Source organism: Pseudorca crassidens, chromosome 10 (genome assembly GCF_039906515.1).
Source record: "Pseudorca crassidens isolate mPseCra1 chromosome 10, mPseCra1.hap1, whole genome shotgun sequence".
In the NCBI taxonomy this organism is placed as follows: Eukaryota; Metazoa; Chordata; class Mammalia; order Artiodactyla; family Delphinidae; genus Pseudorca; species Pseudorca crassidens.
The window spans coordinates 76,962,880-76,980,620 of NC_090305.1; the positions used below are offsets into that span (position 1 = coordinate 76,962,880).

At 36.1% G+C, this 17,741-nt stretch overlaps 1 protein-coding gene across 12 annotated transcripts in view; it reads right to left on the reverse strand.

Annotated features, from left to right (window-relative positions):
- CFAP20DC (CFAP20 domain containing) overlaps positions 1-17,741 on the reverse strand; it is a 266,604-nt gene that overhangs the window by 161,420 nt on the left and 87,443 nt on the right. For all 12 annotated transcript variants that reach the window (XM_067754980.1, XM_067754977.1, XM_067754978.1 and 9 more), the window contains one exon: positions 11,920-12,034. In XM_067754980.1, the coding sequence (XP_067611081.1) occupies positions 11,920-12,034 (115 nt within the window). The remainder of the gene's footprint in view (positions 1-11,919; positions 12,035-17,741) is intronic.

A 17,741-nucleotide genomic window follows, 5' to 3' on the forward strand; every position in this document is an offset into this window, starting at 1 on the left:
CTTGCTGCATTTGGGGTCTCCTTTTCACAGGCTGCAGGTTTGTAGTTCCCATTGTTCTTGGTGTCTGCCCCCGGTGGGTGAGGTTGGTTCAGTGGCTTGTTTAGGCTTCCTGGTGGAGGGGACTGGTGTCTGTGCTCCTGTGGGTGGGGCTGTATCTTGTCTCTGTGGTGGGCAGGGCCGTGTCTGGTGGTGTGTTTTGCGGTGTCTGTGAACATATTATGATTTTAGGCAGGCTCTCTGCTGATGGGTGGGGTTTTGTTCCTCTCTTGCTAGTTGTTTGGTAAGGGGCATCCAGCACTGGAGCTTGCTGGCCGTTGGGTGGAGCAGGGTCTTAGTGTTGAGACGGAGGTCTCTGGGAGAGCTCTTGCCGATTTACGTTATGTGGGGCCGGGAGGTCTCTGGTGGTCCAATGTCCTGGACTCGGCTCTCCCACCTCGGAGGCTCAAGCCTGACACCCGGCCAAAGCGTGAAGACCCTTCTAAAACGAACAGTGCTCACGGTCTTTTCCGTCCACAATCCAGAAGGATTCATCCAGCCTAGCATGCTGCTCTCTATCTTTCAGCTCACTGACCCCCAATCCAGTGTTCATACACACTGCATGCATTTGAGACACTCCAGGGAGAGTCTCTGCACGTCTGAAGTAAGGTCCCGGAGCAACACCCCACTGTGTGCAGCAGACAGCAGGCAGGACATGGCAGCAGCCCTCTCTAGAATTTTCTACAAGATGATTATGTTGTCTGCAAAGAAAGAAACTTTTATTTCTTCTTTTTCAATCTGTATGTTTTAAAATTTCTCTTTATTATCTTATTGCACTTGCTGGGACCTCTAATGCAATGCTGAATCGAAGCAGTCAGTGTGGATATCTTTGCTTTGTTCCCCAACTTAGGAGGTAAGTATTGATAGTATTTCACCATTAAGTATGATTTAGTTGTAGGTTTTTTATAGAGGCCTTTTATCAGGCTCAACAAGTTTCCTTCTATTACTAGTTTGATGTGAGTTTTCATTTTAATGGCTAATGAATTTTCATCACGATTTTTCTACATACATTGAGATGACTTTATGACTTTTTCCCTTTATACTGTTAATGTGAAAAATTACACTGACTAATTTTCAAGTGTAAGACTAACCTTGAATTCTTGGAATAAACACCACTTGGTCATGATATTAAGGATCCAAGTGTCTATGTTCTTGAGTGATACTGATTTATAGTTCTCTTTTGGGAATTAATATATTTCCTGGTTTTGGTATCAGAATTATGCTGGCCGCATTTTATTAAGTGAATTGAAAAATGTTCCTTCTCCTTTATTATCTGAGAGACAGTATTATTCTTTCCTTAAATGTTTGGTTACATTTACCCATAAAGCCATCTGCACCTGTACTGTTTTGTGGGAATGTTTTAAATTACAAATTCAGTTTCTAAAAATAGATATAAGGCTACTCAGATTTTCTATTTCTTTTAGTATCAGTTTTAGTAATGTGTCTTTAAAAGAATTTTCCCACTTAATCTAAGTTGTCAAATTTATTAGTATACAATTGTTCATAATATTCCCTTATTTTCCTTTTTCCTTACATTCATTCTTGATATTGACAATGTGTGTGTGTTCTTTTTTTCTTGATTAGTCTAGGTTTATCACTTACTAAATATTTTCAAAAATCCAAATTTGTTTTCAGTGGTTTTTCTCCATTGCCCATTTTCCATTTCACTGTCTTATTCTCTTGATTATTTCTTTCTGCACACTTCAGATGCCTGTAATGCATTTCACAGATTTTAGTATGCTTTATTTTCATTACCATTTAAAATTAGTAAAAATATCAGTTAAAATATTTGCTAATATTCCGTTAGTTTTCTTTTACTTATAGGTTATTTAGAAGTATGTTGCTTTGTTTTCAAGTACTTGAGGATTTTTCAGTTATATTTTTGTTACTAATTTCCATCTAATTTCATTTAGCCACAGAATGTACTTTGTATGATTTCAGTCTTTTTAACTTTGCTGAGATTAACACAGCCTGAGATACCATATATCTTGGTGAACATTCAATGCATACTTGAATATAGTGTTATTCTGCAATTGTTAGATTAAACATCCTAGAAATGTCAAATAAGTCAGGTTGATTGATAGCATTTTTCAAGTTTACTGATTTTCTGTCAATTTCTGAGAGGGGAGTGTTGAAATCGTCATCTATAATTGTGTTTTTATCTTTCTCTCTTCAGTTGTTAGTTTTTGCTTCATGCATTTTCAAGCACCGTTACAAGCTATGTACACATGTAGGATGTTATATCTTCTACATGACTGACCCCTTTATCATTATGAAATATGCCTTGTTACATAATATTCCTTGTCCTGCAGTCTACTTTGACTGATATTAATAGAGAGCCATTCTAGCTTTCTTATAATTTGTGTTTGCAAGGTAAAACTTTTTGTATTAAAAATTTTTTAACCTACCTGTGTCCTTAAATTTAATGTGCATTGCTTATAAACAGAATATAATTGTCTCACTTTTTATTCAACATAACGATTTCTGTTGGAGTGTTTAGTCCATTTCCATTTAATGTAATTATTCTGATGTGTTTGAGTTTAAGGCTACCAATTTATTTGTTTTCAATCTGTCCCATCTGCTCTTTGTTTAGCTCTCCTCTATTTTGGATTGAATATATTTTTAGTGCCCAATTAATTTCCTCAATTTGTTGATTAGCTATATTTGTTGATTAGTTGTTCTTTTACTTTTTTCTATGGTTGCCAAAGTTTGCAATATGAATCTTTAACTTCTAACAATTTAACTCTGAATAAATATTAGAATATCTTCTGGATTAGAACCTCATAAAAGTATACTACCATCTCTGTGTTATTATTGTCACACATTTTACTTCTACATTGTTATTTTTGCTTTCAACAATCAAATACTTTGAAAGAATTTATGGTATGAATAAAGACCTTTTAGATTTACCTATTAATTTACCATTACTTGTCCTCTTCATTCTCTCACTTAGATCCAAATTTCTATCTGGCACATTTTTTTCAGCCTGAATAACTTCCTTTAATATTTCTGTAGTGCAGGTTTGCTGGTAACGAATTCTCTCAACTTTTTAGTCTGAAAATGTTATTTTGCTCCAATTTTTGAAGAATATTTTCACTAGATAAAGAATTCTAAGTTGACAGGTTTAAACATTTTTTTTCCCTAGCACTATTTCATTGCCTTCCTACTTTCATTGCTTCTGATGGAAAGCTGGTGATATATTTTATCATTGTTCTCTTGTGTATAATTGATTTTTTCTCTTCTTGCTGCTTGTTTAGATTTTATCATTGATTTTTAGCAATTTAATTATGACATACCATGGTGTGATCTTTGTGGGTTTTTTTTTTTTTAGTTATGATATACCATGGTGTGATCTTGGTGTGGTTTTTGTGTGTTTCTCAGCTCATAGTTTGTTGAGCTTACTGGATCTATGGGTATATTTTTCAAAATCTGAAAAATTTCAACCATGATTTCTATAAAGTTTCTTCTGCTCAATCTCTTTTTGCTCTCCTTATAGTACTCCAATTACACATATATTAGACTGACAGATACTGTTTCACAGGCCATTCAGACTATATTCATTTTTTTTCCAGGCTTTTCCCTTCTCTCTGTGCTTCAGTTTGAAGAGTTTCTATATTCTTGACTTCAATTTTACTGATATTCCCCAGTGTTTAACTTAGTGTTAAGTCTATCCAGTGAAACGTTCATTTCAACATTGTATTTTTCCAAATTTCTTTTCATAGTATCCTTTTTCCATTGGGGTCTCTTAATTTGCTCCCTCATTATGTTCAGAGTTTCCTTTAAATCCTCTAATATATTTATAATAGTTATTTTAAGGCCTGTGATTTTTCTCCTGGTTATGGATCATGTTTACCCAGTTTGCCTATCTAGTATCCGTTTTTTAAAAATTGTATTCTGGACATTATGGCTACTATGTTTTTGGGCTTTTGGATTTTGTTGTTTTTCTTAGAAGTGTCCTAAAGATGTTCCAGGTGGAAGTTTATTTGCACATCATCTTGATCTTTTGATGTGAGTTTTTATTTTTGTTAGGTCAGGTCTAAGGTAACCTTTTCTCCAGGACTAGATAAGCTTCATTTCTAAGTAATATTGTCTTTCTGGAGTTTCTCCTGTATGTGTTCAGTGATACCTATTCACTCTGGCCAGTACTTGAATATCTCCTAGCCCTGTGTGTCACAGCTGCTTAGTAGGTGTTCTTTCCCCAGGGGCTCGTCTGTGATTACTTCATGGGGTCCTACTGTAAGCATGCACAAAGGTTCAAGAAGACCCTGATGCATATTTCTGAAGCTCCTCTCAGATACACTAACCTACAAATTCTGGCTACCTCAGTCTCAGTCATCCTTAACTCTGATCTCTTTCTCTATTCAGCAAGATGCCATGCTCTGTCTGGGCTCCCATCTCTGCAGTCCAGAATGGGCCTTCAGAAAGCTTGGGAACATAGGACTCATCTCATTTGTTTCTCATTTTTAAAAGTATGTTGCCTGCTATCCAAATGGTTGAAAAGTCTTATTTCAAATATTTTTTCCAATTTTATATTTGTTTACAGTAGGAAGGACAGTTTGATACCAGATATTCTGTCATAGGCAGAAACAGCAATCTAAGCAGTCATTTAAGCTCCTACAGGATATTTCCCTTGTTGGTAGCACATGTACTTTGCCAATTTCCAGCCCTAGATTAATTCAGTGCCATTTTCTCCCTTTTTTTTCACTGATTTAAATCCTGAAGTATCTTTTATATCTGTTCTCCTCTTCTACTTCTTTGCTACTACACTAATTCAGGCTAATATGACTCACCGGGACTTCACACAGCCTTTTAATTGGTCTCTCTGCCTCTAGCTCTTTTTATTCTGACATTGTACTCATTTTCTAGAATACAGATAATATTATGAAACTTCTCCAAGTTAAAATTTAAAAAGAAAACTCTAATGGACTAAAAATTTAAATTTCTTATCATGGCTTTCAAGGCCCTTCATGGTTTCATCCAGTCTTCTTTTCCAGCACTGTGATTCTGTACATTCCCATTATACAACCCAGTTAAGGGCTCAAACATGACATGAACTTCCATGCTTTTACTTGTGTGTATTCACAATTTAGCACAAATATCTCCACTTATAACACACTCCAACTTGGCTAGAAAAGTCTGATATTTTCCTTTAGCAGCATTTGTTTCCTAAGACTAGTTTGGTGTTAACCACTGCCCATCATCATTAACTTGTTTATATGTTTGCCTCCTCTGCCTATTATAATCTCATAGATGAGAAGACTGTGCACCATTCACATTCGGATTCACATCTTTTGGCACAGACCTTGGCCTACAGCAGGGGCTCAAAAGGTAATTTGTTAACTGAAATAAACTGCAAGTTCAGACGTTTATTATGATAACATATTCACAAATTAAAAAACATAGATTCAGGTCAAGAGAAAATAGTAAAATGATAACAATATCAACTAACACTAACTAAGCACTTACTATGAACTTGGCACTATTCTAAGTAATAACTCATTTAATAGTAACAACTCCTCTATGAAGTAGGTTCTATAATTGTCAGGACCTAACCAATGAGCAAACTGAAGCACACAGAAATAACTGACTTGCCCAAGGGCCCACAGACAGGAAGCGACAGCTAGGTTTCAAACCCCTACAATATAGCTCTCAAGGCCACATTTTACCTCTAATACTACTCTGCCTGTTCAAGTGATTTGAAAATAGGGTGACCTAAAGCTGGGTAATCATTCATTTTCCAGAACAAATATTTTTATGTAGTTGTCCCTATTTCACATAACCATTCAGGGTCAGCAGAGAAAAGAGATTTTCCCAAATCTCTTCAACACCCACATTAGACAGGTGAGTAGAGAGAGTGAAAAACAAGTATTATTAAATGATATGCACATGAAAATGTTTACAAACCCTCAAATATGTACCACAGACACTACAGTGGATTCTAGGTTAGAATGACTTCATTGAGAGACATTCTCTAATTATATCTTAAATATACATCTAAAAAAATCTGCCTCCTCCATTCTCTGTTCATTCAATGGCACTTAAGAAATTAAATACTGTTAAGAACCAAAAATTTCCAACTCACTGGCTCTATGGGAAAAATGATCTTTGAGAGGAAACTTTAAAAACAGTATGCCACTCTTTCAGTTTCTAATAAAATCTATAACATATTCCGTCAGAGTTGTGGTTCAAGAAAGTACAACTCCTAAAGAGTAATTCTATCTATCTAAATGACAAACACTGGGTATTTAAGTGGTAAAGGTTACTAAAAGAATTTGGCATTGTAATTTATCATACTACTTTGTTATACCTCCAATGAAAGATTCATTCTCAGCAATATCTCACACCTGAACTTCCTATTCAAATGGAATTAAATTCACTGTACATTAATACATACTTTGCTGGCAAGACATTGATGTTCATCTGATACCATCACCAACTGACTGAAATTATATTAAAGAAGAAGTAAGATTGATTTCAGTGAGTCTTGACTAAGTGGCTACCCCCACTGTTTAATATGATGGTTATTAATTTTTAAAACTGTTCTTGTCATTGAAAACCTAAATTAAACATATAAATTTTTATAATTTAAATGTTAAAATGAATCCATCATAATTAAGAATAACATGAAAAATAAAATTTTTTATTTGAAAGGTTGAACGTTCTATCGTAACTGGAACAGTAAGTGGCCTCTAAATAAATATTCATGTTGGTGTGGCTATAAAAATATTAACTTTATTTGCTGCCTCTGGTTATGTGAAGGCTTTAGCTAAAGAACCAAGGCAAAGTGGACCATTTGGCAATTATCCTCTAAATCAGGGGTTGCAAACTATATGCCTAGAGGGCCGTGGCAGGTCACTTAAATGAGTGAAGCAGGAAGGGTCTGACTGCACCCACATCCTTATGAGTGGAGAGGACTGAACTTCACAGGAGAGCTTAAAGCTCCATTAAAAGTGTGCAGTTGCCACTCTGCTCTATCTGACTGCTTGCTGTGCAAGAAAGCAGACTCAATGTTAACTTCTGATTTTTTTAAAAAAGAGGTCAGAAATTTTATGTGAAATCTCCTGATTTAAAAATGTTAACTGAAGTGCTTTTAAAATACTGTATTTTGAGGTTTATCACCAAAATATCTATGGCTCTTAAAAAGTAGAATGAAGTGAAGAGGACTTTGGCAAAAAGCAGAGAACTGAGGCCAACATCACACCAACACCAGGGAGGACCCCAGGCATGGCATTTTAAATGGGTGGAGGGCTCTCTGTCACTTTGCTGCTCTCTCTAGAAATTTCCCTTAAACAAGATTCAACTTTAATTCAATAAGGGCTCATTTGGAATTGACTATGTTAGCAATGGAAAGGAAAGACCCTCCCTCTGGTGCTGTAGCATCTCCTGGATTGGGAGGAAAATGAGGGGAAATGAGAGCAAGTATTAGAACCGAGTTTCTTAATATTTGCTTGAGTACTCCTGGACATTTATGGAATAGGCAGGCATATTTAGAAAGCTTATACAATTTGTCCATGATAAACTCATTCTTTTATCTCCCAAGTCAGAAGGCACATTAAGACTTGTCAATTTGTTCAACAAACATTTATTGCATACTTACTATATGCCATGTACATAGGCACTAGGGATAAAAACCAAATGAGTCATGCTTACAGCCTAAAAGGGGAGACAGGTAAGTAAACAGACGATTAAAGTGCAGGGTGAAGAAGTATTATAAGAATTATGAATTTGTGAATGGTAATGATGTGCTGTACCCAAAATGTCTAATCAATCAGCAGAGGGGAAATCATGGAGGGTGTCCTGGAAGAAGTAGCACCTAAAGAGCAAATAGGAGATATAATCCTTATTTAAAGCTTGGTCCATGCCAGGCACTGTTCTAAAAGCCTTATGTTTATTAACTCATGTAAATTCCCACAAGAACCTTAGTAGTATGCATGCCTCATATTATCTGCATTTTATAAATGAGGAAAATGAACACAGGAACTTGCACAGGGTCACATAACTATAAGTGTCAGAACTCAGATGCCATGTTCTTAACTCCTATGTATTATTTACATGTTTATATTTCACAAAATATAGAATAATTAGGACATAGTACAAGTAGTTACGATTTGATGATTTCATTGGGATGGGGAACACTATAGAAACAAATACTTTGTCTTTGCTTAGGACTGCCTTGAATTACGTGAGCAATTTTTCTAGATTCAAGACAAGTTCTAGATATTTTGCTTTTCAAAATTTAGCATGAGCTGAAGTCACCTAAGATATAGACACCAGTTTGATTTTTTCACATTAGGGTTTTTTTTTAAAACAGCTACATGTAATTTTCATGCCTGCATCTCCTTTCTTTTATATTTTCTATTGAGCTGTCTCACTGGGGATGAGAAGATGAGGTAGATAGATGAGCGAAGACACATTGCCCCACAGGGCCTATTACAGCTATTTTCTTTTTAGTTTAAATAGTACATTTCTTATGTCATTAGATACCTGGCACTGCTAGCACATATTCCTCTTAAAGACTCATTTATTAAATATGAAAGATTGTTCAATGAAGTTTACTTCCTATATCAGCAAGATATTTGTGTGGTTTACTTTTAACAGACAATATTTTATTTTCAGATACTGTATTCCCACAAGTGCCACTGGATGGAGGGTACACTGTGTGTGTGTGTGTGTGTGTGTGTGTGTGTGTGTGTGTGAAGATTATAGCCATGTACAGAATGATCAGTTCAGATTTTCATATGATATCCAGAAACTTCAGAGTTAGTTAACTGACAAGGGTGACTGAACCCACAAAAGCAAGGTAATGACAAACCTGATTGATTAACCACACACAGAATAGTGTATTAGTCTCATATATGGTTTAGCTCTTGGAAACCACCTAACACTGAACTCTAAACAATCTTTGATGAATAAGGAAATCATACCTAAACATAAGAAGATGAATATAATTTCATTTGTAAGGACTAATGCACTTCCTTAACGTCTTAAATGATTTAATTTTAATAACTGAAGTATTTGCATTTAATCTTTGTGCATTTATGAGTGTTTAGTACACAATGAATTAAAATAATTCTACTGCAAACAGAAACCATCAATTTATTCCAAAATCCAGCACCTATCTGTTACTGGGCTCAATCTCCAGGTTTTCCAGACTCAAAAGCTCAAAGTTATCTTTGATTCCTCCCCTCTATTTATATCTACTTGAACATGAAGCCCAGTGGATCAGCCTACTGAAAGCAATGGTCAGGATGCTCTCATGTCTCCATCTTCCATTCACAGGGCCCACTGTCCTGACTCCTTCCTCATACACCAAAACTCGTCAGTGAAGTTACTAATGGCCTCCTGATTGCCACATCCCAAATACTTTCACATCTTGACATTTTCTCTTACCAAAACTTCCTTGGTTTCCACCACACTGTACTTTGCTTCATGATTCACATCACTTTCTCATTGTTGCCCTGTCTCCTTCATGGATTCTTCTTCCTTTGCCCACACTTCTTCTTGGGTAGGCCCTTGCATTTCCTCCTCTAGCCTCTTTTGTTGTTGTTGTTGCCATTCTTACTCTCTCTGCAGGCAGGCAATTTCATCACTCTCATGACTGTAAGTGCCACCTGTATGCTGAAGAAGCCCAAATATCCAGCTCATACCTCTCTCTAGGACTCTAACGTTATGTACCCCCCAAATTCTCAATCTGAATGTCTCAGACTGTTTTATCAACATTTCCATCTCCCCTTTCTAACCGTGCTCTTTCTCCTGGATTTCTAGGTATTGATTCTGTCACCAGTCATCCAAAGTAGAAAGTCAACTGAGAGCCATCCTTGACTTTTCCTTTTACTTCCTTTCTGACACTTAATTAATCTTCAATTAAAATTTTTAGTTATTTTTCAACTCTGTTTCCTCATCTTCACTCTGATTTCTATTTCCCAACTTTAGGACTCATCTCTCTTACACCTATATCATTCATCTACTCATCCATCCACTTACATAATTATTGAGTGCCTAGGAGAAGCCAGGTACTGCTGCTCTCTTACCTTCTTGTGACAACTGCACTGACTTTCTAACTGGTCCTGCTGGCCTCCAGTCTCATCTTTCCCACCCATCCTCCAAAGCGATGTTCTATCTAAAATGCAAATCTGACCATGCCCCCCTGCTGCAAGCCCTGCAAAAGCTCCCTATCACCTATGAGATAAAAGTCCAGGCTCCCTGCCTATAAATATAAGCCCTACCAGGAGGTTGCCCTGTTTTCTTCTCCAGCCTTACTACTTCCCTAATATTCTGGTCTCTCCTCAGCAACACTGGATTATTACGTGCCTACACATCTCATGCAGCTACTCTTAATGCTACTCTTTCTGTTCTAGGAATACCACCCCAACTTGAACTGGTTAGTGCCTTCTCTCTTCTTATAATCTTTCAAGGCCTAGCTCAGGCATCCCCTTCTTCAGAAGCCCTTCTCTGATCATTCCCCTGGTGCTCCATAGTTCACAGTGGGTCCTGCTCTCACAGCATGTACCACATGATATGGAAAAGGTCTGTTTAAGTATGTCTTAGCTCATTGGACCATAAGCTTCTGATGTTACCTTACATCCATTCCTCTACTGCTACCGCCCTAGTCCTCATTAACCCTAATCTGGAGTACGGCAAATGTTCTCTCGATCTCCATGTACCAGCCCCTCTAAGCCATTCCAAATGTCACTACTAGATTAATCTTCCCAAAGCATAAAACTGACTGTATGTTCCTCTCCAAACCAAAAGCTTTAATGGCTTCCTTTTCTCTGCTAAAGTGGCTCCCAAAGAATATGGAACGTGCACCGTTTGTGAAATGGTTTTAGATGGTACATGGGCATGGCATTAAATGACTACAGATCACAGAATAAAAATTTCCATCCATCAGTTTTCTTTCAATCCTAATTATGCCCAAGAAAAAGCTTGAACATGTATCTAGCTCTTGATAAACTCTTGTTAATAAAGAGCAGACCTCAGGACAGAACCCTAAACAGGAAACAGTACTTAGCTAGACTTTAAAATACTGTTTTGTTTTCAGTATCTTTATTGTTATGGTTAATTTTTATTTCTGAAAAGTTATACTGGTTTTCCATTTATAAGTGTGATATAAAGTTTTTTTTAAAAATAAATTTATTTAAGTCAAAAAAGGCTGAGTTGGTTTAAAGGAGAGTATTATGTACATACTGGAACAGGTAGTACACAAACATGGTAGTCATGAGAGTAGTATTGAAATGACTAACATTTGAGAAAGACTAGTCAGTCGTATCAGGCCCAAACTTATTAGCCAGTAACCTACGGCTTACCTACTTATATATTATGCTGCTTTAGGTCTCAGAGGTTACACAAATCTCCCAACCTATATCAGGCTCTTGGATTATAGAACTGAGGTTTCCTTAAGGCTATTTTAAAAAATCTTGCAACAATGATGAATCATTCTCTGTTCTCCAAATATGTGCCACTTTCCAGCCTCTATGCTTCTACTCATGCTGTTCCTTCTGCTTGGAATGCTTGGTTTTTCATTTCTACCTGTTGAAATTCTACAGTCCTTCAAAGTCCATGCCAAGTGCAATCTCCTTCATGAAGCCTTTCCTTGTCCTGCAGTCAGATGGATTTCTTTCCCTTTCACTTTACCAATAGCACTTACTCTCTCTACTGTGCTTCCAATCACAGTTTTGGTGATACCCTAGATATTCAAACAATTATATTCTCCCACCTAGTAGATCTTAAGCTCTTTCACTGGAAGAAAAAGAAGAGTATAAATTTCTATTCATTTTTAATACCACCATGGAACTTAACAGAATGCCTCATACACAGAGTAGGCCCAGAATTAATATGTGCTGAAATAAATTTAATATTTTAAGCAATATTCATGACACTTACGATTTTGCGTTTGATCATGAAGAGTGGGATTTTTGCATGAAGAGGGGTTGAGGACAGTTCCTTATGGACTGTTGATAAATACAATCTTCTTTTTATGTTCCTTAAATCAGTAATTCTGGAAAAAGAGAGAGAAGTGAAGATTCCCATCAATATAATAACCACACTTCTTTGGATAATCATCAAAATAATATAATTTATTATATAGGCCCTTTCCAACAGGGAGATCAAACACAGAATTTAAAAATTGCCTTTTTCTTTGAAGAAGTAATAAAATTTCTTCCTTAATTTGAAAGTGTTCACAAGCCTGAGTGTATAAATTCACTTAATATGCTAATTTATTTCAGTACTCTACCCTATATTTCCAGTCTTCCAGCCTATGAAAAAATTCAATTTGTTTGAACTGAGAAACTGCTAGCCTTTAATAACCATGCTTGTTCCAGCTCCTTAAGCTTGTGTTATCTTGGGACATACTGTCACCTACTAAATAGGAAAACATTATGGGCTTCTTTCTCTAAAAATGCACCTGTCACTTTATATACACTCTTAGTCTGCTTATAGACAGACACAAAACGCTGACTGTCGGTTTCACTTTCCAAGCACATATCTTCGAACCAGAATTATAATACACAAGTTTACTGCTCACTACTCAGGTCAACCCGCAGTGATAACAAGGACACTGAATTTGAACATCTTTAATAGATTTAGACCACAGCCATGATCACAAAGATTAGGTTTGATTCAAATTGATAGAGGCTCATTTTTATGTTCTGCTTCCTTTAGGTCTCAGAGGTAACACAAAAGGCTTAAAATCTCCAAACCTGTCTCATGCTGCTATATTGAAGAATTGATGCTTCCTTAAAAACTGTCTTTTTATTGGAGAAGAGTGATATTTCCCCCATTTTTTAGCAACTTTGTCTAGGTGTACTAATTGCTAATATTATACAATTAGTAATTCCTCAAGAAGACATTTCATTCAAATATACTGCTACCAATATTTACAGTGTAATTAACTATAGTGTAAATCAACACAGCCTTCTCCAGAGCTCTTCCTTGCCTCCTATTTGCACTTTTCTAATCTCATTATTTCTTTCCACTAAAATACTAATACATTTTTTTTCTGTAGAAAAACTATCATTGAACAATGTTAAGAGTAAGTACAGCAAAAATTAGGTGACATGATTTCAAATATGCCCCAGACCTAAAAATTCTACCCTACCTGCATAAACAATATCATAAAAAAAAAAAAAAGGTTCTGATGAACCTAGGAGCAGGACAGGAATAAAGACGCAGACATAGAGAATGGACTGGAGGATATGGGGAGGGGGAAGGGTAAGCTAGGACTAAGTGGGAGAGTAGCATTGACATATATATACACTACCAAATGTAAAATAGCTAGCTAGTGGGAAGCAGCTGCATAGCACAGGGAGATCAGCTCGGTGCTTTGTGACCACCTAGAGGGGTGGGATAGGGAGGGTGGGAGGGAGACTTAAGAGGGAGGGGATATGGGGATATATGTATACATATAGCTGATTCACTTTGCTATTCAGCAGCAACTAACACAACATTGTAAAGCAGTTATACTCCAATAAAGATGTTGGAAAAAAAAAAAGCAATAAAGCCTTTCAATCCACGGTCAGATGTAAGGTTTAAAGTGCAAAAGTGTTAACACTACTGAAATTTTACACTTACACGTATAAGTAAATGTAGAATATTTGCCCTAAGGTAGTGTCTTCAAAGTGGGATGAGCACATGGGAGAGGAGGAAAATATTAGAACCATCTTTCATACCATCCTTTTAAAATGTTGTATTTGGGTATGTTTCATTACATATACAGTACAGCAACATATTTATATATGTTTGAAATAAATAAATGTACCCATGTGGTTAGTGTGCTCAAACATTTTACCAATAGGATTCAGGATCAAATATGTCTGGAAGGCATTGTCATAAGGGATGCTATTAAGTCGCTTCTATAAGAAGTTCTGATTAGGAAATAAAAGGAAAGACTATATAGCGATTCTGGAAAGTAAAAGAGAACAAAAAATTCCCTTGCATCAAACAAAATGTTTGATTGCAACAACGAAAAACTTACGTGAGACACAGTTTTGCTTTGCTTGGAGGGATAAGACTATGTCATTTTCATTTGAATTGGTAAGGACCGAACTCCAAACAGAGGAACATCTGAGTATAGTCCCATTTTATCAACACATGGAACAACAGGAACATTCATTCATTCATTCCTTCATTCACTCACATATTCAACAATACTCCGAGCCAAGCAACATCCTGGGAATATATCGGGGAATACAACAGTGAAAAGGTCAAGGTCTCTACCCTCCAGGAGCTTTTATTCTAGTGGAAAAGGCAGGTGAATAAAGTATAAAGAGACAAAATAAATGCACGTTATCCTAAATACAATGAAGGAAACAAAAAAGAGACTGAACTAGAAAATAACAAGAAATGAACTACTTCAGACAGTAAAGCCAGCAGGGCTAGGAATTAATAGGTAAGGGAGGGACATGAGGTAGAAAGGAGAGGTAAGAGCCAAATCACGCAGGGCCTTTATGCTAAGGTAAGGGGTTTATAAATTTATTGTGCACAATAGGAAGCTATAAGAGGGTCAACATTCTACCATGCATGATGAATGGATATCATAAAAATAAACAGATATGGTCTCTTTTATTTATTGGGGTAAGATTTGAGTAACTGATATGTACAGATTTTAGTGTTCAATCTCATGTATTTTGGTAAATGTGTACACCCATGTAATCACCACTCCAAATAAAACATAAAACATTTCCATTACCCTAGAAAAGTACCCTCCTGGTCCCTTTTAGTCAGTTCTCACTCCTGATTTTTATCACCATAGATGAATTTTGTCTGTTCGTGAACTTCTTATAAATGGACTGATGTAGAATATACTCTTTTGTGACTGGCTTCTTTCACTTAACATGAAGTGTTTTAGAGTTATCCATGTTATAGTATGAGTCAATAGTTCTTTTTTTAAATTGCTGAGTCTTGTATGGCAAAACAACAATTTATTTATTCATTCTCCTGTTGATGAACATTTGTTTACAGTATTTTTTTTATGAATAAAGCCTGTGTGACTATCTATGCTTGAAGAGTCTTCTTGTGGATATGTCTTTTCATTCTCTTGAAAATCAGGAATGGGATTTCTGGGTCATTGGGGAAGATATATGTATAACTTTATAGAAGCAGTTCTCCAAAGTGATTGTAGTGGTTCCACATCCTCAGACTTTAATGTTAGCCAATTCTAGTGGGTATGAAATAGATACCATTGTGATTTTATTTGCATTTCTCTTATGAATAATGACATTGAATGCTTTTATATGTGTTTACTGGTATGTCTTGTGAAATATCTGTTAAGTCTTTTACTCAGTTTTTATTGGTTGTTTCCTTACTATAATTCTAAGAGTTCTTTACATATTTTAGATACACGTCCTTTGTCAGATATATCTATATCTATATCTACAGCTATATATCTATAGTGAGTATTTACTTGCCTGTTATCTTAATGGCATCTTTTAAACACTTTTTATTTGGGGACTTCCCTGGTGGCGCAGTGGTTGAGAGTCCGCCTGCCGATGCAGGGGACACGGGTTTGTGCCCCGGTCCGGAAAGATCCCACATGCCGCGGAGCGGCTGGGCCCGTGAGCCATGGCCACTGAGCCTGCGTGTCCGGAGCCTGTGTTCCACAACGGGAGAGGCCACAACAGTGAGAGGCCCGTGTACCGCAAAAAAACCAAACCAAAACAAAACAAATTTTTATTTGGAAATAATCTCTAAGCTAGAGGAAAGTATCAAGAATAGCAAACAGAAGACTCTTATATGCTTTATCTAGATTAGCTTATTGCTTAATGATGACTTTTAATTAGCAGAAGTTTTTAATTTTCATCATGTCCAGTTGATCATTATTTATAGTAGTGCTGTCTTAAAAAATCCTCACCTAGTCCAAAGTTGCAAAAGTACTTTCCTTTGTTTCCTTCCAGATCTTTATAGCTTTAGTTTTTACATTTACATCTACGATCCATCCCACATCAATTACTTTATATTGTGTGAGGTACTGGGTGCGGTTCTTTTCTTTCTGTATGTTTATCCAGTTGTCCCAGCACCATTTATTAAAGACTCTTCTTTAGTCACTGAAATGCCTTGGTACTCTGTTGAAACTCAATTGACTATAAATGTGTGTCTGTGTGTGTGCGTGTGTGTGTGTGCACGTGTGTGTCTATTTCTGGACTCTCTATTGATCCATTTGTTTCATTTATCCATTCTTACACCAATGTTATACTGCTTTGATTACTGCAGATTCACAGTAAGTCTTAAAACTAGGTAAAGAAACTCTTCAACTTGGTTTTGTTCAAGGTTTTTTTGGCCCTTGCTTTTCCATATAAATTTTAGGATCCGCTTATCATTTTCTGATAAAAAAAAAGCTGTTGAGAGTTTAACTTGGATTGTGTTGAATCCATAGATCAATTTAAGGAGAACTATACTGAGTCTTCCAATCTACTTACATGATATATCTCTCTATTTATTTAGGCCTTGTTTAATTTGTTTCACAATGTTTCATAGTTTTCATTTTAGAAGTCTTGCATATGTTTTGTTAAATTTATTTCTAAGTATTTTATTTTTTGATATGACTGAAAATAAATTTTAAAATTTCATTTACCAGTTGAATGCTACTAGTATATAGAAATGCCATTGATTTTTGGTATACAGACCTTGTTTCCTGTGACCTTACTTAATTCACTCGTGAGTTCTAGTAACTGTTTGGTAGATTCCTGAGAATTTTCTACATATACAGTCATGTCTTCAGTAAATAAAGACTTTTACTTTTGCTTTTTTCAATTTTTATACTTTTTATTTATTTTTTCTTACATTACTTCCCTGGTTAGGACCTCCAGCATATACTAAACAGAAGTGATGAGAGTAGAAAATCTTGCATTGTTCCTGATCATAGGGGGAAGCGTTCACTATGTTTCTATTAAATATGATGTTAGATGTAGGTTTTTTTTTTCAGAGGAAGTTCTCTTCTATTTGTAGCTTTTTGAGAATTTGTTTTTAATCATGAAAAGGTATAGAATTCTGTCAAATGCTTTTTCTGCATTGATTGAGATGATCCTATTGTTTTTCTCCTTTATTCTTTCCATATGTTGAATTATATCAATTGATTTTCAAATGTGAAACCAACCTTGTATTCTTGGTGTATATTTCAATTGTGCTAGCATTTTTGTTGAGGATTTTTATACCTATGTTCATGAGGGACACTGGTGTGTAATTTTCTTACAAGATCTATGTCAGGTTTGTTTGTTTGTTTTTTTTTTTTTTGCGGTACGCGGGCCTCTCGCTGTTGTGGCCTCTCCCGTTGTGGAGCACAGGCTCTGGACGCGCAGGCTCAGCAGCCACAGCTCACAGCCTAGCCACTCCGTGGCATGTGGGATCTTCCCGGACTGGGGCACGAACCTGTGTCCCCTGCATCGGCAGGCGGACTCTCAACCACTGTGCCACCAGGGAAGCCCAAGTTTGCTTTTTATTAAGAAAAAAGTAATAAGACATTGTATGACCCAGCATATGACTGGTGAATGGCTTATATGCACTTGAATTTCTTTGATGCTAACATTTTAAAACTTTAAACCATTAAAAACTACTTTCCCTTTACATCCAGTCAATACTGATCTATCATCTACTACTCTTTAGGACATTTCTTCATATTTCTGGGCAATTATGGCACCTGAATCACAATTTTCCTCTTCTGTCATCATTCTGGGTGACTTTAAAGAGAACAAGTTTTAGTATCTTTTTTT